Below are 23,083 nucleotides of genomic sequence, written 5' to 3' on the forward strand. Positions count from 1 at the left end.
GTATTTAATATCTGTCAAAATGTACTACTTGTATTTATATTCATCAGTATTATATTATAACTGTAAACAAAATTTTGAAATTGGCACTTTTTAGTATGGTACATTATGCTCGACACATGAATAATTTATGTACCTATAATGTTATGAATTATATTTTATATTTTGCCTGTAGCAGTATAGATTGTTACCTTTTTTAATTGTGTTAATATTATGCCTTCAATTTATTTAGTGTGTACAATATATTTTATTTTTTCCTTGTCCACTGTTATATCACTTACACGAACATTTGTTTGTAAATATATATATATATACATTTGAAAGTTGTTTTCCTTATTTTATTCCTCCTTTATTCTTATAGCAACCTTTGCTACATCAGACTTCCCATAAGCTAACATGTCAGATAGGTGACACTTTCTTGTTTAATCAGTGTGATTCATATTGTTGAACAGCACTACTGACAGAGTTGCCACTTAGAACGCCTGCCTGGAGTTAAAGGTGACCATGGTCTAGCACTAGTACTGGTGCCCAGAAGAGCAAAATCCTGCAGACACCCTTGCTGTCATGTACTACCCATTGCAGCAAACTTTATTTTTTTTTACAATGTTATTTTAGAATGAATCCGACTAGGAAATGGGTTTGTAAGGCAAATAAAAATTTGCTTAGTCTGCAACGGGGGTATTTTATATCTGTGCATACTAAGATAAAAAAAATATGAGGAATGTCCCTATAGCTACACACACATAAAATCGCTAAAAGACTAGATCAATTTTAATTTATATAGCTCCAAAAAGCAACATTAATTGTTTATTGTTGACCCCTCCTCTTCTTTTTCCAGAGCAGCAGCCACGGCCACCTTTAATTCCAGGCCACACCTTGGTAGAATAGTAGAATAATTGGCAATCGCAAGAAGGGTTGTTTAGTGTCAGACGTCCCACAAAGATGACAGGTGACATCAGCTCATCAATTAGCACTTTTTTGATTAAAATTAAAATTTATGAACATAAATTTATTAAAATATTGAAAATAAAACATACAAAATTGAACACCAAAACAATAATATAAATTGAAAATCTATATCTGTACATTTAAAACGAAGTCATTTCCATAGTCCAGTATCCAAGCTTTCGTAAATACAATTTATTAGCTGCTTCAAAACAAAACAGCTGTTACATACAATCCTACTTGCGACGTTGCCACTTCGAAGGCCACGGTCTGTAGTTAAAGGCGGCCGTGGTAGCAGTAGAGGTGCCGTTGGTGGAGAAGGGGTGTTAATGAATTCGGAGCTTTAAAATTATGTAGCCCCGAAAGCTTCTTTTGAAATGTCTCAGAACTCTGGGAGAATTGTGTAACTTTTCGAATAGGTCCGAAATGGTCTGGAGCTTTTGCAGCTTGAAATTATTCGGAACTATTCCAACCAAGTGTTATTTGAAGTTAATAGGAACTATGAGACCTATCATTGACTCATACTACAATTGATTAGGGGAAATCTATAATCAATGATACTATTAACAACACAGCTGTTTCTAAAGGAGATTTTTCATGCTGTCACCCTGAGGACCCTGAGTGATAAATTTCATATGTCAGTCAGCTGACTTGGTAGGGGTAAACGCCATCCAATCCAATCCATGTATGCGCCGGACTGTGTGAAAAAAACACTCTATTCGTCGGGAGAAAGTGTCAAATGTCAAATGCCTTCAACCAAACAACCAAACCAAACCGACGTTCAGGTTCGACAGAGTAGGTGTGTTTGGAATTTAGGTGTACTCAATAACTAAATTGAATTGAATACCTACCTAAAAATCACATATCGGGATTTCTTGTTTTGCAATTAGATTTGTCATCTCTATTGAATCAACATGGAAGTGGAATCAAGATCAACCACGAGAAAAGTTATAATTGATGTTATATGCTTAGCCTGTGGTAAGAACTAATTCATTATCTATTTACATTTAGGCCTACCTTTTTTTTACTCAAAGGACCATACTTAGATTTACAACGAAATGTTTTTTTAAATTTTTGTTTAGGCTTTAGGCAACTGAACATGTTCTTAGTTAATGAAAAACAGTAGGCCTAGGCCTAATTTGGTATCAATGCTACCTTTCAAATTTCTGTTTATTTTCAACCTTGATGTTAACTAATGTAGCCTATTTGTGAGGGTTTATTTTACTTGTAGGCTATATTATGGTACTTTTATTAGACACTTCATAAGCCAGTTTCAGATTGAAAATTCATCGAACATCTTGTGTACAAGTTATTGATACAACTGGATAACAACAAGCCCTTCTGTAGCGTAGGATATCGTCTTTATATTGTTTTAAGATTCAATAATTTTGTTTTTATTAGGACCTCCAAAAGAGTGTTTAAGTAGTGTACTATAACTTATCGGTAAAAACATTTGACCAACACCGTTAAGGTCGATTCACATTAATCAGTCCCGTCAAAGTTCCGTCACAGGGACAGTTCAGTCTCAGCTGCATCCACAATTCCTCAGTCAACTGTCTGTCAGTTGGTTTTCTCAGTCAGTCTTCCATCACTTTATTTAGGACCTAGGCCTACAGTGTTGTTAAGTTACAGTCAAGCATTTTTTTAACTAAGTTAGGTACCTATGAAAAAACACAAACACTTAAAACACAATAACTTAACTTAGGTACCTAGGTACCGGTATACTAATCAACTTTTCATCATGCATCTTGATGATGTTATAAACCAAGTATAAATTCAGACTTTAAGCCTACCTAGGTACCGGTATACTAATCAACTTTTCATCATGCATCTTGATGATGTTATAAACCAAGTATAAATTCAGACTTTAATAAAATAATAAAACACTATTTTTTGAATGTCAAATACTTAAAATATCAAGTGTCAGTCAGGCGTTCGATCAAATTACCAAAATATCAGTTGAAAGATAGCTGGAATTGAGAGATGGACCACCGGCAGAGCGACTGATGGACCTGTGTAAGAACTGTGCCAGAAAATTGTAGAGGGCAAAGAAAAAACCATTGAAGGATAATATTTTTGACAGAGACGTGTTAAATATGACTGAACTGTCCTTTGAAATACAATAGGCTAAGTTTTACGTTTTATACTGTAGCGTAAACTTAGACCTTTTTAAAAATCTTATACAAATGACGTTAGGCATATAAGTTAAATGCAAGTCACCAAACAGTTGTTAGTTGCAAGTATACCAACTGTAACATTCATTGTAGGCTAAATGTACCCGTACCGGTACCATATTTTAGCCTATTAATGAGCACTATAACCCATAGTAAGCCCTCAATGTAAAATCTTTTGGACTCTTTAATTACACATTTGAAATACCGCTACTACTAACAATTTTTCTAGCATCAATGTTTTACTATTAGCTGCTTTGTACCGTACCTCTCAAAGGTGAGTTCAAATGTATTGAAGCTATTGTTTGAGAAGCACTAAGTGCTACTTCTGTTGAACACGTGCCAGAATGTAAACAGATGGTTGTTATCCAAGCTCCATTAAGTTTTATAGGTTAGTTGTCTTGCAAGTAGTTTTCCTCGTGTTACATTGTTAGATTTCTAGTTGCCAGCTATCTTTTATTGATCTGGAAAATTATTTGGAAAGTTTAATAGAATTGATTTTTTGTTCCAGTTGGATTCCCATTGCTGTTTTTCTACTTGTTTGGTTCACCTTATCAAAGAGGTCTATTTTGTAATGATGAGTCAATACGATATCCATTTAAAGACTCAACAGTGACAAGTTTTATGCTCTATTTTATTGGCCTTGTTCTACCGATTTGTTTGGTAAGTAATTTTGTAAGTTATTCGTAGCTTTTAGATTCATAGATTTCTTATTCATACATAGTTGTCTGGTTGTCTTGTTAGTGTAAAGCACAGGTCACACTAGGCTGGCATCAGCGGCGAATTGAAAGAAGCCGCTACTGTCAGCTTGATGTGACCATAAAATTCGCAGCTGGCACCGTTAGCCGGCGAGTATTTGTCAGCTGGACATGTTCAACTTTTGGTAGCGAGGCAGCCGCAAATAGAGGTCACGTGACCACTCGCACTCGCTGACGCCAGCGAGCAGCGTAGTCTGACCACTTTTAGAAGCGTGCCAGCGGCGACCAAAGATAATTTCCAACTTGGTTTAACAACACAAAAGGACAAAAGCAACTGTTTAAATTTTTTTATTAGAGGTTTAACTAATTTTAGTAATGCCTGGAATGTATGTGATGGTGACTGTTGACATTCGTAAAACATTTTTGCATATGTTTCTGATTCTTTTTTTTAGTGCGTTTAAAAACGTGGCATTTTTAAAAAGTATTTTTATTTATAAATTATTTGTATCCATGGCCTGATCCACTATAACGTCTCTTCTTGCGGTTAAGCATCTTTTAATAAAATTATTTCTCTTTCATACATCCTCAATTCAATATTAAGTAGGCTTAGTGCTGGATGAGGACCCAAAAAAGGACAAAATGGCGACAAGAACTGAGTTTTAAACTAGGCGATTAAAGTAGTATTTGTAGCATAGAAATTACTGAGCTTAGGTGGTCGGGGAAGCAGGTTATTGATTTCTTTATTCCAAAACTAAACGTACAGTACTTGTGGAACGTTTCTTAAAAGAAGTAAAAACGTCAAATAAGCAGCTTACAGTGATTTGTTACAAAACCTCACAGCTGTTCTGTTCCTTCTCACACATCGTTAATATCACGATCACCAGCGGCTAACAAGCAGCCTAGTGTGACCCGTGGAAAATCCGCTGCTTGGTAGTGCTGGTGCCAGCCGCTGATCACCAGCGGCTGCCGAGCAGCCTAGTGTGACCCGTGCTTAATCAACTCTTTGATGATAGTGCTTAATATTTCACTAATAACTTATACCAAAAGACCTTATAATATGTTTGTGATGTATTGCTCCTATTCCTTTAATTTAATTTTGGTTGTATATATGCCAGTGGTGTATTTTTTACTTTTTTGGTAAGGGAATGATCCAACCCTGGTCTTGTTGCTATCCAATGTTAACCTTTTTTTCTTTATGTCGACGACAGTGGGATTTTTACGAGAGAGGCAGTGTAGAGTTTACTCTATGGGACCGAACCTTGGTCGGATAACTCATAAGGTCGGTTAAAACGGGCAATCCCTAAAATCATAACATAATGAAGTGCTATTCAATGAAGATGTTCTCTTACAATAATATATGTATTAAGTTTTGTATCAGTGAATAAGATTTAGAATTTATAACCCTGCAAAATAGTTTAGCATATTAAAATTATCATTCAGTCCAATTTTAAAATTGCAAACCTTTGAACAAGTAGATCAAACTGGTTATAAGTAGCTACATGCCATCTTCCTTGCGTACCATACCAATTTACTATGGTAAACAAATATACAGGCATATTTAAACATAGATCAAAATGAACCATTCTCATGTAAGCCACTTAAACTTGAGCGACTGTTTGCTGAAAAAAGAGAGTTTAACTTTTCTTAACTTAAACTTATTTACAAAGATTATATTTTCGACAAAACATAATTAACTTACACAAACATTTTTGGAATTAGTTCAAAATAATAAATTCCCTAAAAATAAAAATCATTTAGGTTTATTAAAAAAAAAAAACTATAAATTTAGTATCATCGTAAAAGGTATGTAATACCAAAAGTCAATATTTTTTAAACACTTCCGAAGTAAAACTGCTAGTGACAGTTCGCAGAAAGAATCTTTCTCTAAACAGCTATTCCTTCAAAGTATAAAGAAATAGGGAAAAAGTGATTTCAGACAGTAGGCCTATTGTACGATTCGATGAGTGGGTCAATCAACTATGATATTTTAAATAACAAAAAAACAGCTGTTAGGTAAATCAAATCACATTGATCGGGAATAACTCAAAATAATGGTCGGCTCATAGACTTTTAAAAATGTAAAATTAAGTTTCTAAAAAGTATTAACCCAAAGTTTAAATTTTGGCTTTGACATTCCCTTCCTCTCAAAATTATGTTTCCTCCAAAAGAATTGTGAAAATCTGTTAGGCTTAATGATTGATTCAGAATCTTTGGGTAAAAACCACCTTTCACATTTAAATATATAAGATAATGATGAAATCATTGAATACCACTTGCTAGGTCCGTGCTCACAAATGATTTTAGTAAACAAAATCTTCTCCATTAGAAAACATCGGAATGAAAAAATTCCAATTTCTATTTTGCCTTTCTAGTAGTTCTTTTAAAAGTTTAAATTAAGAGAGAATTACAATATCAATGCGGTTATTATTTTAAATATGGTACTTGTAGCAAATAAATCGAATTTTAAGGTTATAAGGCAAGCAGTGATTGCAGCCTTGGTTGAGGTCAATTGAGTTCGACATTCAGACTATTGATTGTAGAGTCTTCATCAGGTCAAGTTACTTTCTCGTTTTATTTTTGTGTTCAAAGAAATTCCAATACCTACTACTATAATTACTTTAAATCCACTATACTATAAATTACCTACATTACTACTAAAATTTTATATTTGATGTAATAGCATAGTAGGGGCCTACTTGGTTCATATAAAAGACCAAGCTTAATGATTCTGGCTAATATCTTTGACTATTAATACAACAACTTCTGTATCCAATAGTCAATGCTAATATCTTATGATCAAATTTAAATAAATTAATGAACAACACAAGTATATTTTAGTAACAAGATTGACAAATTATTTGTGCAAAATAAATGTTTAAGAAAATGTTTAAGTAAAAGAATTTAAAATACATATGCTAAAAAAATGTTTATTTTGCCATTGTCAAACTTATATTATGCTACATTTAGCGTAACAGGTATGTCCTGAAATACTAAAACAAAGGAAACCATTTTTCACCGTAACCTTTTGAGTACCTACTGTATAAAGGAAGGTCATCTAGTTTTTCTGATGATGTCATCAATGACTTCATATACTTTCACCTAGGCTCTGGAATATACTGTACTTACTTCCATTTGTGTTAGAATGTTTTTAAATGATTTAGTTAGTAAACAGAAATAGAATGCATTAAACATGCATTTTGAAAATACAATTTTCCTTATCAATTATCAAATCTTGATATTAGTTTCCATATTCTGTAAATATGGTTGAAATACAGTACCGTAAACCGGGGTGAAGATGAACAAAACTAGGAAAATGTTTATTCAATTTTTTTTATAAGAAATCATAAAAAATGAAATACATAAAAAATATTTTATGAATCAGCATCTTTTTGTCTACATAAAACACATACGGTACTATAGTTTGGTCGCTTAGAAAACGACCTGCACGCTAATGCTAAACCAATGCTGGAGGAGGTCGCTTTCTAAGCGGCCGACCTATATAACATAACCCAATTGGTGTGTTAAAAAAAAATTATTTTAAGCGACCGTGTTTTTTTGGAAAAAACATTTGTGTAATGAAAAATGCATAGGGTGTTCATCTTGACCCCAAACCCGGGGTGAACATGAATAGATATAACTTTTTTTTTAAGTTAGAATTTTTGTATTTAATTTTTTTAAACTTAAGTTATTATATTACCATAAGTCTCTTTATAAAGCAACAAATACAATATATTGATATCTTATTTAACAAGAAAGTTATTCAAGAAAAACCAGAAAAAGTGTTCATTTTCACCCTGGTTTACGGTAGTTATTCGAAATTTTAAAATACTAAATTAGTTTTAACTACTTCGTAATAATACATTGTTTGCAAAATAAAACCTGAGCTTAGTATGTCCATTCGAGAAAGCAACATTTAAAACTGTTTGCATCCCAATTATTTTTACTTTTTGTCTAGATGTTTAATTATGAGTCTAGTCCAAATTGGTTTGAAATGTATTGTGAATAGAAAAAGACTTGATAGCAGCCAATTTTTATGTTGTTTTGTAGTGCATCATTGAGGAAGGAAATGTGTACTATATTGTGCTTACATAGTTTATTGGGCTTGAAACATATGCGTAGTCAAAATGTTGCATACCACGCATATTCTCTAGAATGTTTGGTTGAAATCTTGTTATGAACAGGAAATGTTAGTTGTCAAGGTTGTTATTCAATCAGGATTCCGTGTCATCAGGACATAGCTTTGATATGTAACTTACATAGGTTGCAATACTTAGCTGTGATATGTACAGTTTGTAATGTTCATTAACAAATTCATTATTCATATCAGAAATTGATCAAATAATTAAGAGGGAACAACCCAAAATTTGTCCAGCCATTTGTATTTTGTAATAGGTTATTTAATATCTTTTTCTAATATCAGTTTCAGGTATCATCATAAATTCAAATTAAATTTTTGTTTATGATGGTACATTTTAATTAAAAACTTTTTTATGTAGCACATTTTAGTTTTGTATATGATGTAGTTTACTTTTTTTTAAGTTCTTTTTACTGTCTGGGGCTACTTTTTCAATAACTAAATGAAATAAGAAATGCCATACAGTAGACTCCCTCTTATCCGGACACCTTTTAACCGGACATCTGATTAACCGGACTACATCCGAAAAGACATCTCTTTAACCGGACAACTTTTATCATCACATTGGTTTAGCCGGACTAGATTGGCAGGAAGTGGGTGACACTGAAACAACTGTTCTCATGGGAAAGATTTGAGGCCAGTTATCATGTGACTAAATACAATGCTCTTCTAAATTTAAGTTAAATATCACAGTAAACGGTCCGTTTTAACAAGTTTTGGGGACGTCGGCTTAACCGGAAAAACCGTTATCGGGAATGGCCTCGGTCCCGAGGAGTCCGGATAAGAGGGAGTCTACTGTAGTACGGTACTCAGATAGTCATTTTATTTTACTAATACGTATTTCAAAAATGTCATGATCACAGTGTAAAATGTTGTAAACTAAATAGATCAAGAAGCTGAATGGGTTGAAAAAGAGATTTATATCATAAAATCAAAGGAACTTATTTTTAACCAAATGACAATTTGTTACCAAGTTTCATTGAACTTCACTCAGGCTTTTACTATCTCAGAGAATAAAATATTGCATTTATCATAGTTTGATTGTTTTTTTCGTCTTGCAAAATTACAATAAATTGAAGCAGCAGGAATGTTGCTGTCTGCCGGTTTTTTAATAACAGTATTTACTGTTGATATTTGTATCCATACAGTATTTACATTTTTTATTTGAAAATACCTAACAATAATAACATTTCTATTGTATAAAATAGACTAATCAGCATTTAGATTTAACAATTTCATAATTTTCCATTGGCTCACTTGAATAAGAAAGTATAAAACCATAAGTCTTCTATTTTTGTACACATTTTATGAACTCCCTGTGCCTTTTAGTGTTGCTTATTAAAAAATTTAGAGGACCTTTGAGATTTAGGTCCACCTTACCAGAAAGGGAAGTGAAAATTCTCTCTAAAGTAAAACAAACTATATCTTGAGATTAAATATCTCAAGAAAGCGTTTGGTCTGCTTTGATGAGATATTGCATTGAGACTGGGTAACAAATGGTTTCCCCTATTGAATCTTGTGTGCGTTTTCAAATAGTTTGCCAAGCTGTTTGCGATTCAATGTCATTGCAATGTTTTGTTTCTTTGTTTGCTTTGTCATCAGTTTTCCATGTCAATAGATGGTTTGAACTTTGTCACCAGATAACACAAATATTCTTGTGTAGCATGGAATGTTTGATTTGAGTTGATTTTATCTTTCTGTGTTAACAATTTCTTTTAAAATGTTTAAAAGTAAACTACTAAAACTATTTTACAAATTAAGTGTCTGAATTTATGCTTTCACCGTCAAACAATTTCTGGATCAATTTGGCTGAAATTACAGAAAAAATATGTGTCATGAAGAATGTTCATGTTCAGTACATTGTGGCCATAACAAATTAACACAGGCTCAGATAACTTCCTTTACTATTTTAACACTTGCTTGTTATTTTATTTTTTAATTTTATTGTCTATTCAAAATTTTTTTTGAATTTATTGTACCTTTGCATATTTTGGCTATTCTTAGACAATATACAATATTAAATCAAGTTTATTTAAATGAACATGGTAGGCCTACAATGAGCAGTGACAATACAATGCCTGCACAATTGAGAATGAAAATAATAAATAAGATAGAGTGATAAATAATTAAAAATACCCCCGCCGCAGCAAACCTGCCGTCTAAGCGAATTTCCATTTGGCCGAATTGATTTTCAATTGATCTATTTAAATAACATTAGGTTTAACGAGTACCTAGGTTTGCTGCTACAAGGAAACTAATAAAGTAGTGTGTTTTTAGTAAAATATTTATAGCTTACTATAAAATAAATAAATTTGCCAAGTTTGATCAAAATATATCCATAAACAAGCAAACTACAACATTTTACAATATTCTCCATAAGAATAACATGGGAATTTTAAATTTACCATTTTTTTAGTTTTCTCCGTAACCAATAACCGTACAAAAACACTTTGATATACTGAATTGTTTGTTTTTTTAAGCTCTTTAAGAAGGTTTAGAGAAAAATTGGGAAATTTTGTGTTTTGAGGGTAAGAAGTGAGAAAAACCAATTTTTACCCCATAAAACCCCCCATAAAACCCTGTTCCCATAGTCCGATCATGCTGGATCGCGAACTCATTCAAGTTTATCCCGCCTTACACCTTCAAACCAAATTTCATCAAAATCGGATAAAAATTACTCAAGTTATCGTGTTCACGGACACATATATATATAAATCTATATCTATATATATATATATATATATATATATATATATATATATATATATATATATACTTATATAAAAATTTGAACGAATGGTGTTTTTGGCCTCTGGGGACATTAAAATGAAAAAGTAAATCGGTCCCGGGCCTAAGTCTTACCATGAGACCTACGGTAATAGCTACTTCCCTATAGGGAAATTCGCTAAAAACCAGATAATTAAAAAGTGTATAACCTAGGCATTTATTATCTAAATACCTTGAAGACAAGAATATTGATATTAAAATGCTCATGACATAAGCTTATTTTTCAAAAGCCCCAATCATTCAGTATTTCCAATCTACAAATTATCATGCTGAGTTGTACAACCCACTTCAATTAACAAACAAGACCCATTCATTTACTGATAAGATAATTGAGGGTTAAATCACAAAAACCTCATCATTGCTTTTTATGTCTGTAAATGGTTGCCTAAACATAAAATAGCCACCGCAGCTAACCTGCAGACAAGTGAATTTCCATTTGTCTGTTTGAATTTTAACTAAAGAAATTTTCCCTTAATACATTTCAGATTTATTTATAGTTGATAGTATGTATGAAATAAATAAATTTAATTAAAATATGTCCAAAGCAAGCCTAAATAAGCAAGCAACAACAGTTTATTTTATCACCTCATTCCAAACTATAAGAAAAAAGATTAAATTAAAGTTTTATTTTTATTTTTCTATAACCTTAAATCTTAAATTGTACAACAACGCTTCATTGTATAAAATTAATTGTATATTTTGACTCCACACTGTAATGAAAATTGGTTATTTTTATCTTAAGGCTAAAACCTGCAAAAAAACCACTTAAAAATGTTAAACCGAATAACACTTTTTTAACATTACCCCAACGGTTTATGGCTCTGAGCGATCCTGCGAGTAAATCCCATTAGTTACACCTCACTGAATATGCTAGTTAAAATGCAGATGTATTTGTTTGTCGGTTAATTAGTTTTGAGAATTCTGACAATGGCTGTTTCAATCTATATTTCATCAATGACAATAATTGAGATTCTGATTCTGATTCTGAATAATTAAATAATGTATTTTTAATTTGTTATGTGAGCTTGGTTATAAAATGGTTTATCTAAATCCTCAATTCAACTCAACCTAATATTAAAGTTTTTTAACAATTTGTATATTTTAAAAGTGAGTTGATGACTTTCTAGCTTTGTTTGATCAACATGTAATAATCAATATTCAAACAAAGATTGTGAAACTAAACAGATGAATTTAAATTTATTTAAGCAAATTTGAAAGACATGTTGATTTACTATGAGTTTTATGTTTTTCTGCTTAAAACGACGCCAGAGGTGTCGAACCCAGTCGCCGTTAGACAACTCAGGCGTTACTTGAACCCCACACCTTTATTATAAACAAAAACATGCCTTATTTAACAAACTTAAAAAATACAAGTTTAGTAGGTTTCCGCTATAGTGTTTGGGTTGTAACTTGAAGATAATGGATTTGTGACATTACTCATAATATTATATATGTCACAATTTGGGAAATGTTAAAAAAAAAAAACATTGAGTAGAGTGGTAGGTCTAAGTAAAATCACAATTATACACCAAATTCAAATTGATTATTATTCTACTTTTATCCTGTGAAAAAGGTTTAAAACTATGAACATTGTATAAGTAATGGTTGTGAATATTTTCTTGTAATCAATCCTTTTTTTATTTTTTAATTTTTTCTAAGCAAGTGCCTTGGACAAACATGTTTGCTAACCTGATGTAGGTAGGCCTACTCAATGTCTATGTCAATCTCTATAGTTCTCAGTTGTAAGACATATAGTTGAGAAGTTTGTTTTGTTCACAGTTTCTGGTTGTTGAATGGATACACTATCGGAGTGGGGAGAGTCATGCCAACAGAAAAGTAACATTCAACGGCCGGAATGTACACCCGTGGGTCTGGAGGTAATGTTTTAATTTATAGACTTATGGCTGTTTTTCCTCATTCATGAAATTCATGATTCTGGTTAAGGAATCAACTGGTCACAGTACATAAGAACTCTTACTATCTGAATCGCTTACAGACAGAATAACCTAAAACTATAGTAATAAATATTCTTATTCTAAAAAGGAAGAAAACGTGATCAAGGCAAAATCCTGAACATTTCCCATGGTTCCCATGGACATCATCATTGCCTCATGACACACGGAAACATCATCATCGTCTTCTGAGATCATGGAAAAATCTTGAATATCTTCCTCGGGTGTGCGGACATCACCATCGTCTTCTGTGTTCACGGAAACAACATCATTTTTCTATTAGCTGCAATATCTTGAACATCTTCTGTGGTCTTTTAGACATCATCGTTATCGCAATCGCAAAAATCACGAATTTTTTTAACCACGCTTTTGAAACTTGTTCTGCGATCCCGATAGTAAAATCTCTGCTCAACTCAGTTTATTTTCTATTAAATACTCCAAACTTTAGTAAAAATACAACTATTTTTTTTTTATTTGAATGTGGTCAGGTTATTGATTTAAATAATTGGAGGTCTGCTGTCCAAAGCTACAAAACTCACCAACTCTCAGTTCTAACTATTCTCTTTTACTATCTCTTTATCTTCTAAACTCAATTATACTTGTTGAGTCAGATGAAATAAAACTAGATATCTCATTGTTAAATGTTTCTACCATAAATTAACCAAGGATTTACTAGTGCAGAAGTAGAAAGAGAAGATAACTAGGGCAGTTGTAAATCCATTGACCAAGAATTGCTACAATATTATATAGAATGGTTAAAGCTTAAAAGTTTGACCTATGAAATAATCTGGTGGACAATCATAACTAATAAATTGGCACTAGCATCCGTTTTCTATGGTCACACAAAGCTTTTATCTCAAATTATATAATTTCATGATTATATAATTGCATTCGATAGGTCAATGTCAGTCTTCATTAGCAAAGGTTTCAGATAAAATAAGTCAAAATTTCAAGTTTCTTATCACCAAAAGGCTCTTAGCATAGATTTTGGCAATTTTGGAAATGGCAACGGATTTTTACTTGGATAGTTTTTCTATAAACACCTTCACATTTTAAATACTGTGTCTATAGTTTTGCTTATGATTTTTTATGTTAATTACCGTTAACTTGTTTTGAAAAAAGATAGTTTAATGCTGTTCCATCCATTTACATCCATGAAAAAGCATCAACAGGTTAAAATGCACTTTTAATATATTTCTTACTTATTTAGAATGATTTTTCTTATCATCGTTGACATTTATTTATGTTTTCAGATAGTTTTTATTTGATTAATTTCTCTATCAGAATTGTATAAGTACAGTTGCAAGTGTGTACTGGCCCTATACATATGTGTATGCCTGTTTTAATAATTTCTACAAAAAATTAGAGGAAGTCATGTAATACAAATTTAGCCTTATCTACCCTTATTCAAATATATTCAAATTCCTGGATTGTTTAAAATTGTTTTCCCAAGGTGTGTTGGTGTGTGAATACAGTCCCTCTGTACAAATGTTTATTTTGCCAATAGTTCCTCCGTGTATCATATATCTGTTTGTAGATGTTACTGCGTAATCGGAGTATTCGGTTTCGGTGCAGCGTGCAGTCAGCTGCTCACGGACATCGCCAAGTACACCATCGGTCGGCTGCGACCGCACTTCTGGTCAGTCTGTCAGCCTTCCATTGACTGCTCACTGCCCCAGTACCAGAACACGTACATCATTGACTTTACCTGCAAAGGGGACAACGCTAGACTGATAAGAGAGGGCAGGTATGTGAGATGTATTCAGCAATGTTAGACAAGTCCTTCCTGATGGCGTGGAAAAAGGTTTCTCCTAAGGACTGCGTCCTCTTGGTAGCTATGGTTAATACTTAATACTTTTCATTGAAATGGTGACCATACAAAGTAGGTATTTTAAGCCAAGTATGAATGTAGATGAGTGGCACTATCTTGTAGTCGTGTTAGTGACTAGGCCGACATAATCCTTAGACACAGCTGTTTATTAATAGCCCATACAGCTAACGGCAACTAAGGGACCTACAGTTTATAGTGGAATCCGAACCACATTTTTGTCTTGGTATTAATAATGAATTGGTCTAATTATCAAGACGAGTAATGTCCAGTGGTCGAAACTCGACCAAAAATATGTAATGTACTCACTTATACCTATATGTTCCTACACTCACTTATGTTAATGTTTCACCCCACACTGTAAATAAAACATGTGATTGGAGTTTCTTCCATTTGTTTTGATTTTCTGTTTATATTTCGTTGTTATTTCGTCACCAGCATGGCAACGCATAAGATCCATGTAAATTTTTTCAAATTTTTAAACTCATTTTTTGCGCTTATCTTTGAGCCTATTTAAATTTATAAAGGGATTCTGCACACCTACAGGAAAATAGCTTTCTAACGGTATGCGTAGATTTTCCCTACGATGCACACGAGCTGAGAAAAAAGGTTTTAAAGAAACATGCTTGCCTATTAATATATAGATAGATAGTACTGCGGATAGTCGTAGTACTCACTAGTGTGGACGTTAATCCACACGAGGGAGTATCACATCCACAGTGCATGCCTAACCAAAGTCTAGATAGGCCATAGTTGGATGTTGAATCTGCCACATTTTAGCTGTTTTTGATTTTTTTAAATATTTGTACATGTTGTACACGATTTTTCACGCCTGTCTATGCAGAACTACTTGTAGACTTGAAAGAATATGACATTTCACTTAATTATCACTAATTATCACTAAGAGTGACCACAACAATCCACAGATGAACTTGTTGATGCGTGGTTGAGGTAGTGAACTAGATCTGCACGACGGGTGAAACAGCACTCAGCCTCTACATCCCCCCACCATCTCACCCCACATTCCACTCGCCACACCCTCTGGCGCAAACCTTAACACTTTTCATTGAAGTTACATGATACAATGATGTATGAGAAAAATACATCATTACAGTAGAAAAAGCTATGTTTATTTGGATACAAATCTCTATAATAGCTCTCAGATTAACCACAACATTTGTCCATTTTCTGCTGAAGCAGGGCTAATCGAAGTTACATTCTGGATAGTTTACAAGGTAAAGCAACAACCGAATGAGTACAGATTATAGAAGAGAAAATTGCATTAACGTGATATTTATGTTTTTTCCAGGTTATCATTCTTATCAGGACATTCCTCTTTCTCTGCCTACACCATGGTCTTTCTTGTTGTAAGTATAATTTTTAATTAATGGTTTAATGGTTTTAGGGTGATTATAAAGATTGATTGGAATGGCTTTTGTAGCTAAATTGTTTAAGTTTGGGATTTTTTTAATTAAAATAATAATATTTTTGGGTTAGTTTAGCAAATTTGGGAAATACAAGTGAAAACGTGGACTTCTGATTCAAAAACTTGTTTTTATGTGCAGTGAAGTTTGATGTGCTGTGTTAACTATTTTTTAAATACAGCAAAACCTCACTAACTTGACACCCGGTAACTCGACATTCTGTGTAACTCGATTGTCAACAGGTGACTGGGTGAATGCAAAAAAGCATTTTTCAGAACATTTAGTTTTATATGCTAAATATTTGCCATTTCTTTGAAGATTGTTTATTCAATATGTAAAAAAAACTCAGGATGGTTATAAACTTCTATATTAAAATTAGTCTGTTATTTATTATAACCTATTAAACATGCCAATGTTCTGGATAGCTTGACAATCCCCAAACTGAAAAACCTCTGGGTCCACAAATTGTCAAGTTAGTGATGTTTTACTGTAGCTTTTTTATTCAGCTTTGTAGACTGTGGTTCAAATACGCGTTGTTAAAGAGAAGATAAATACTTTAGATTGGTTTATTTGGATACATAAATTTAAACAATAATTTATGGTTTGTGCCAGCGGTTCCTAAACATTTTGGTCTGGTGACCCCCATCGCCTTGGATTTATTTTTCGCAACCCTCAAACCCAAACATGTGAAAGGTAAATACCCCCGCCGCAGCTAACCTGCCGTCTAAGCGAATTTCCATTTGGCTGAATTGATTTTCAATTGATCTAGGCTATTTAAATAAAATTAGGTTTAACGATTACCTAGGTTTGCTGCTACAAGGAAACTAATAAAGTGTGTGTTTTAAGTAAAATAATTATTGCTTAGTATAAAATGAATATATTTGTCAAGTGTGGTCAAAGGATATCCATAAACAAGCAAACTACAACATTTTACAATATTCTCCATAAGAATAACATGGGAATTTTAAATTTACCATTTTTTTTAGTTTTCTCCGTAACCAATAACCGTACAAAACACTTTGATATACTGAATTGTTTTTTTTAAGCTCTTTAAGAAGGTTTAGAGAAAAATTGGGAAATTTTCTGTTTTGAGGGTCAAAAGTGAGAAAACCCAATTTTTACCCCATAACACCCTGTTCCCATGGTCCGATCATGCTGGATCGCGAAATCATTCAAGTTTATCCCGCCTTACACCTTCAAACCAAATTTCATCAAAATCAGATAAAAATTACTCAAGTTATCGTGTTCACGGACATATATATATATATATATATATATACTGTATATAAAAATTTGAACGAATGGTGTTTTTGGCCTCTGGGGACATCAAAATGAAAAAGTAAATCGGTCCCGGGCCTAAGTCTTACCATGAGACCTACGGTAATAGCTACTTCCCTATAGGGAAATTCGCTAAAAACAAAATTTCCACGCTAAGGAAAATTCCTCAAAACTGTATAACGCTTTGTTCACAAGAAGAAGAAATGTAATTTTTACCTTCTGGCATTCCTATTTGCAACAATTGTGGAAGGTAAAAATTGATAATATTGATATGCTATTGATATGCTATGGAAAATTCCTTAATACTGTACAATGCTCTATTCACATGATATGTTTTTAACGTTCTGGGTCGCTTTCCGCAGCTCTACCTTCAATGCAGAGTGTACTGGAGAGGGTCTCACCTGATTCGACACTTCGCTCAGTTCATCTGTATCTCGATGGCGTGGTTCACAGCGTTGTCTCGAGTGTCGGACTACAAACACCATTGGAGTGACGTGCTCGCTGGCTCCCTACTGGGCACCACCGTGGCGATAGTTGTGGTGAGTACGAGTGTAGTTTATGTACTACTAGGCAAGGCTGTCTTCCAGGGAAATCTTGAAATGAATGTGTCGTTGACTTTTAGATATTGAAGTATACATATCCATCCAATCCATACGAACCAATTTTAACCACCTTTTAGTGAATTTCTCCTATATGGAATAAGTTATTACCTTAGGTGGCGTAAGATATTGGCCTTAGATCGATTTACTTTTTGATTTAATGTCCCCACGGACCAAAAACACAGTTGGTTTGGATTTGTATATTTTTATGTTTTTGTTTTATTTGTGTATTCTTCTTGAAGGTTTGTATTGTTGATTATAAAATACAGCCATTAAATTACTGCAATTAATTTAAGTCAAAATGTATGTATATTTATTTTCTTTGAGGTTGATGTTTTTTGCCGAATATAGGTTGCCATTTGAGCGTTCGGGAAAATGGCCCGTGACAACCTACACTCGCCATTCGACCGCAAATGTTGGTTTTTTGTGAGCATAGGTCGCGGATTGTTATCCATCTTGTGTTGTAAAGAAAAGACTAAAAAAGCAAATTAGTATAATTTAGTTTGAGTTGTTTTGATTTATTTTACAGAGTGTTTATTTGTTTATGACTTTTGAAATACAACAAATTTAAATTTGTATTAATAAATGTAGGTAAATTGTCAGTAAAAGTGGGCTAAACATTATAATAATTTATTTCTGGAAATACAATTTCTCTAGAACTTGTCGATTTCAGCTCCTCGGTTAGGTATGTGTTTCTTAGAACGATCAAAGTCTGGTTTTCTAAGTCTAACCCAGAATCAAACTATGTATTGGTTCTGAATAACAAAGCATCACAACATTATTTTAGTGTTTTAGCATTGTATTCATCTAAATGTCATGTTTTTGTGTGGTGCATAGTAAGAAAAACCCATATGTTGGTCAATTTATTTCCTGCATGGGGCTCCTTTTTATTCATATGTAAGCTAATCAAATCAACTCTCGGGCTTTGCCATTAAATATTCATAGTCTGACTAATGTGTAGTGCCCTTTCGAAATGTTATTGGAAAAAAATTGGTTTTGATAGATTTTTATTTCAAATAGAAATGTAAGTGTATGAAAAGTTCAGCCAAGAGAAGTAAAGTACAGAATAAACACTCAATGGAACACTTAAATTGTGTCTAGCACTAGTCGTTGGTGTCTAAGGGAACGGATCATGGCGTCATGTACTACAACGCTCACGGTGAAGGAAGAGCCCTGTGCGATAGGAATTTCCGCACGGTGGTTGCCGCTCAGGCTCTTCCTTCCTCCTTACGAGTATATTTCCGGCACAACTAACGCTTAACTTTTAGAGCTGAAAGTGCAAGGTCGTACCAGAAGCTTTCTTTGTCTGTACCTTACTTCTCTGTGGTTAAGGTAACGTAGACTGAAGTATGCTTAAACCATTATTGCACCATCAGTAGAACTCTTCATCAGTTGAGATGGTCAGAGTGGCAAACAAATTGCTTAAGGTTCAAAAATAAGGGTAAGAAAAGCAATAAATGTTAATAGAATGTGGTTAACACAGTATTTACTTTTAAAAACTCCCCCAAGATAAATGGAGGTATGATTTTTTAATAGAAACACAAAAGCCCAAATTACTTGTGTTGGGGAGAGTAGAACAATAATTAAAAGATAGGAGCTTTTGGATATTTCTAAAATTCAGTAATCCTAAGGTAAAAGAAAGCGAGCTAATAAAAACGTTTTAATATGGGGAGTTATTCTGTATTGCAATACAAACAAAAATAATCTAAATCAGTTCAAATAAATATTATTTAGATAAGCTAGAAGAAGAGAAGCTATATTTAGCAGGCTATACAGGGTGCCCTGTAAGTAAACAGCCAAACTCCGGGACATGGTTATATGGGTAAAAATAGAAAATCAAGCATGGAATTTTTCCCAAAAACACATCGTCAAGCCAGATATCCACAACTTTTTTTAAATCTTTGAATTTTTCCAACTTATCTGTGACCACCGCAAAATACAAGTGGAAAGGGTTAACAAAGTGTTTTTGGGAAAAAATGTCATTCTTAATTTTCTCTTAATTTTGACCCTTAGAAACATTTACCGGAGTTTGGCTGTTTACTTATGGAACACTCTGTATGTGCACATTTTAATAAGACCATGTATGTAGTTTGATGGCTCCTAGTAATATTTTTAAGAAACATTCCATAAAATCCGACTAGAATCTTGTTTTAACTGGAATGTTGTGTCCATAGATCCAAATATTGATTGAAATGTGGGAAATATAGCTTTGTGTTGCATGTTCTGTTTAAAGGGAATGCCAGAAAAAATTGCTTATTGTGTTTACTGTGTCATTGATTATAGATATTACACGAGCTATAAATCAAGATCTGACAATGGGTGGTAGCCAAATTTGACTGTAAAAGCATATTAAAACAATGTTAATGCTTCAGACAGTGTTTTCATTTTAGTTCTTCTCACAATCATAGTTTTAGTAAATTATTTTTGTTTGAAAAGTTTCTCAAGCTGCTTGAGGATCGATTAGCTATTTTTTAGCTCTGACTAGATTTTGGGTTCAATTTTTATTATTGTTTTTTGTGTGTTTTACATGACTTGACGATTAATTTAAATTACTATTTTCTTAGTGCCTATAAATAATCAATAGTGGTAGGTACACAGCTGATCTTTGATTACAAAGCAGGACTTCTATCCTTGAGTCATGGGTCCAATCCCGTCAATGACCATTATTTTTGTTAAGTGACTATGCTCCGATTTGTCAGAATCCATAATGAAGTTTCAGGAAGTAAGAAACAAGTCTTTCAGGCAATAAGTGTCTAAGTCTTCAATAGATGTCCTTCCACAAAAACCAAACCATGTTTTTCATATAAAGTGTTTAATCATTTGTAAAAGTTATTAAGCTTTAATTAATGTAAAATGTTAGTTGTTAATGATAATGTTTAAGCTTGTCTTTTTACAAACTAGTTTATAAATAAGGCTCTAAATGTTACATACTTTTAAATTTATTTTATGTTTTAACACCTTAACTATTAGATTGTAGTTTAACATTATGATGTGATCATTGATAGTCGAGGAAACGTCACTTTTGTAACTCTTTGGTTGAGCTTCTGCCTGAAGCTAATACACATTTTTATGTCTGCAAGGTTAGTTTTGAATTGTCTAAACTAGAACAAAACAGCAAAGTTAATCAAAATGCTACTTGTGTTATGCATGTTGTAAAATTTACACTGGTAAAAGTGTAGTTCACATAAGTTGTGTACCTGTTTCACAATAGTAAAAGGGAGGGACTATACCAACTCATGTTTTTATTTTGCTTAACACTGACAATACATGGTGTTCCCAAATTGTGCTTTTAGTCTAAAAAGTGTGGTAGGATCAAATTTAACAAAAAAAACCTATTCATGTTTTAAAGTAAAATACGTTGCTGGTGTAACGTATTGTGAGAAAAATTTTATATCCTTGAGCTTCACAAAACCTCGGAGATTACTTTGAAGGCATAACCCAACAACTCAAGGCTCCCTCACAAACTTAATTCTTAACCCAACATTTATACAGAAAAAAACATAAAATAATGATGAATCCCAAAGGTAAACTGTTACTAAATTATCCAATTGAAACCTTAATTTGGAAAATTACTTTAAACCCCAATTTAGAGTTAAACATTACTGTACCTGAACTCAACGCCTCAGGATTTGGACTCCAAAACCCCAAAGGAGAACCTGTCTTTTAAACGTTTTAACAATCTATTTCTAGGGAGATAATTTCTAGACCCAGATGCGTTATGTTAAGGGAAATAAATTAAATACTTTATCTAACAAAAAGTAGTCATTACTAAAACCATGCTTAGAACCTTTCCCCTAAAAAAATAAAATAAAATACCAATTGTGTGGATATCGCAGATTAACAACTAACTAATTTTATAAACTGATCCCAAATCAATTACTCTAGCCTATTTAAAGACTCAGTCTTCTGTAGGTTTGTTGTGTAGCGTGCCCAACATTACCAAACACTTCTTATTTATAATTTAACCACCCTATTGTACATTTACTGATTTACATATAGAAAGAAATAGGACTAAATTTTATAAGCTGATAAATTGGGTAGATTTTTTACTATATGAATGCATGCGGGAATAGTGTGCTGATAAAGAACATTGATCTTATGATTGGTACCATTTGCTTCCATGGTGTGCATCCAGCATAACGGGATTTTTGTACGGCTTGAAAATCAACCAATCTTTTATTCATGCATTGCCTAATTTAAAAAAAATATTAAATAGTTTGGGGTTTTTAATGTGTTCTCTAAATTTTTTGTGTTTCAATTTTAAAGACACTTAGTAAGTTAATTTTTTCTGTTCCTGAATTAGTTTAACTACACAGAAATTCCACAAAAAATAGTGTACTTGAAATTTGTTATGCATAGCTTGAATCGGTTGTGATATTCTATTAAATTAAGTGATGCAGGCCTTCTCTAAAATTTTAAAAATTGCCGGCTATGCTGTTTTGTATTTCAAACATTTAATGTTTTCCAATTTTTTTACACAGGCAAATTTAATGTGAGCTTTTGTAATACACATTGAGAGTGTAGCATTCTAGCTTAATACGAGTAATCATTTTCTTTACAAATTCAATCATTACTTGCCTACTAGTATCAGAAACAAATCACTTTAAATATTCCTGAATCAATAGATTTTCCTCGACTACAAATGATGTTGTCTTCCACAGACGGTGTTCATTGCTCGGAACTACGCGCAATCGCCTACCGAATCGTTGACAAGACTTCTCGATCCTTCATTGTCAACGGAACATCGAATCAAGTATATATAGACTGATTGAGTGAAGACCGTGAAAGCTGTGATAGTCAAATTGTGTTTATTTAAGTAGTAGTGTATATATTGTAGGGCTTTAGTATTTGCTTTTAAAATTAATACAACTAGACATTCCATCCCTATGTTAAGGTTGTCACCAGGTTTAAATTGAAATGATCGTAGTTGATGTGAGCCACCGACAGATTTATGTGCTACAGTATTTACTGTTTTTATAAGTAAATTGAATCGCCTATTGGCTATGTATGTGCAAAATAGGAAAAGAAAAACACCTCACACTGTCCATTATTTGTTAATATCTTATAAAGTAAATGTTCATTGTATTTGTAAGTCTACCTGAAGCTATTTGAAATATATTATTTTTTAGGTTATGACTTATGGTTTGATTATTTCCTTTAGGACCAAAATATTTAGTTTCAAAAAGTTGTTTTAGATTTACTCCTGTTATGTATGTTAATTTTTTGCACTCTCTAATGTCGTTTTCGTTTACTATTTAAGTATCTGTTA

General features: G+C 32.8%; 1 protein-coding gene across 2 annotated transcripts in view; it reads left to right on the forward strand.

Annotated features, from left to right (window-relative positions):
* The first annotated feature begins 1,672 nt into the window (after positions 1-1,672).
* Positions 1,673-23,083, forward strand: part of LOC128996496 (putative phosphatidate phosphatase) — a 32,466-nt gene continuing 11,055 nt past the window's right edge. The window contains exons 1-7 of one of the 2 annotated variants that reach the window (XM_054421868.1): positions 1,673-1,920; positions 3,625-3,776; positions 12,513-12,610; positions 14,223-14,432; positions 15,823-15,880; positions 17,578-17,754; positions 22,476-22,960. In XM_054421868.1, coding sequence (XP_054277843.1) covers positions 1,857-1,920; positions 3,625-3,776; positions 12,513-12,610; positions 14,223-14,432; positions 15,823-15,880; positions 17,578-17,754; positions 22,476-22,577 — 861 coding nt within the window. In that variant the 5' untranslated portion in view covers positions 1,673-1,856 and the 3' untranslated portion in view covers positions 22,578-22,960. Of the gene's footprint in view, positions 1,921-3,624; positions 3,777-12,512; positions 12,611-14,222; positions 14,433-15,822; positions 15,881-17,577; positions 17,755-22,475; positions 22,961-23,083 lie in introns of those variants that run through there. The other variant, XM_054421867.1, reaches the window with a different exon arrangement.

This window comes from Macrosteles quadrilineatus, unplaced genomic scaffold (genome assembly GCF_028750875.1).
Source record: "Macrosteles quadrilineatus isolate MER2022 unplaced genomic scaffold, UCM_ALF_1.0 Scaffold_6__1_contigs__length_79288215, whole genome shotgun sequence".
NCBI lineage: Eukaryota > Metazoa > Arthropoda > Insecta > Hemiptera > Cicadellidae > Macrosteles > Macrosteles quadrilineatus.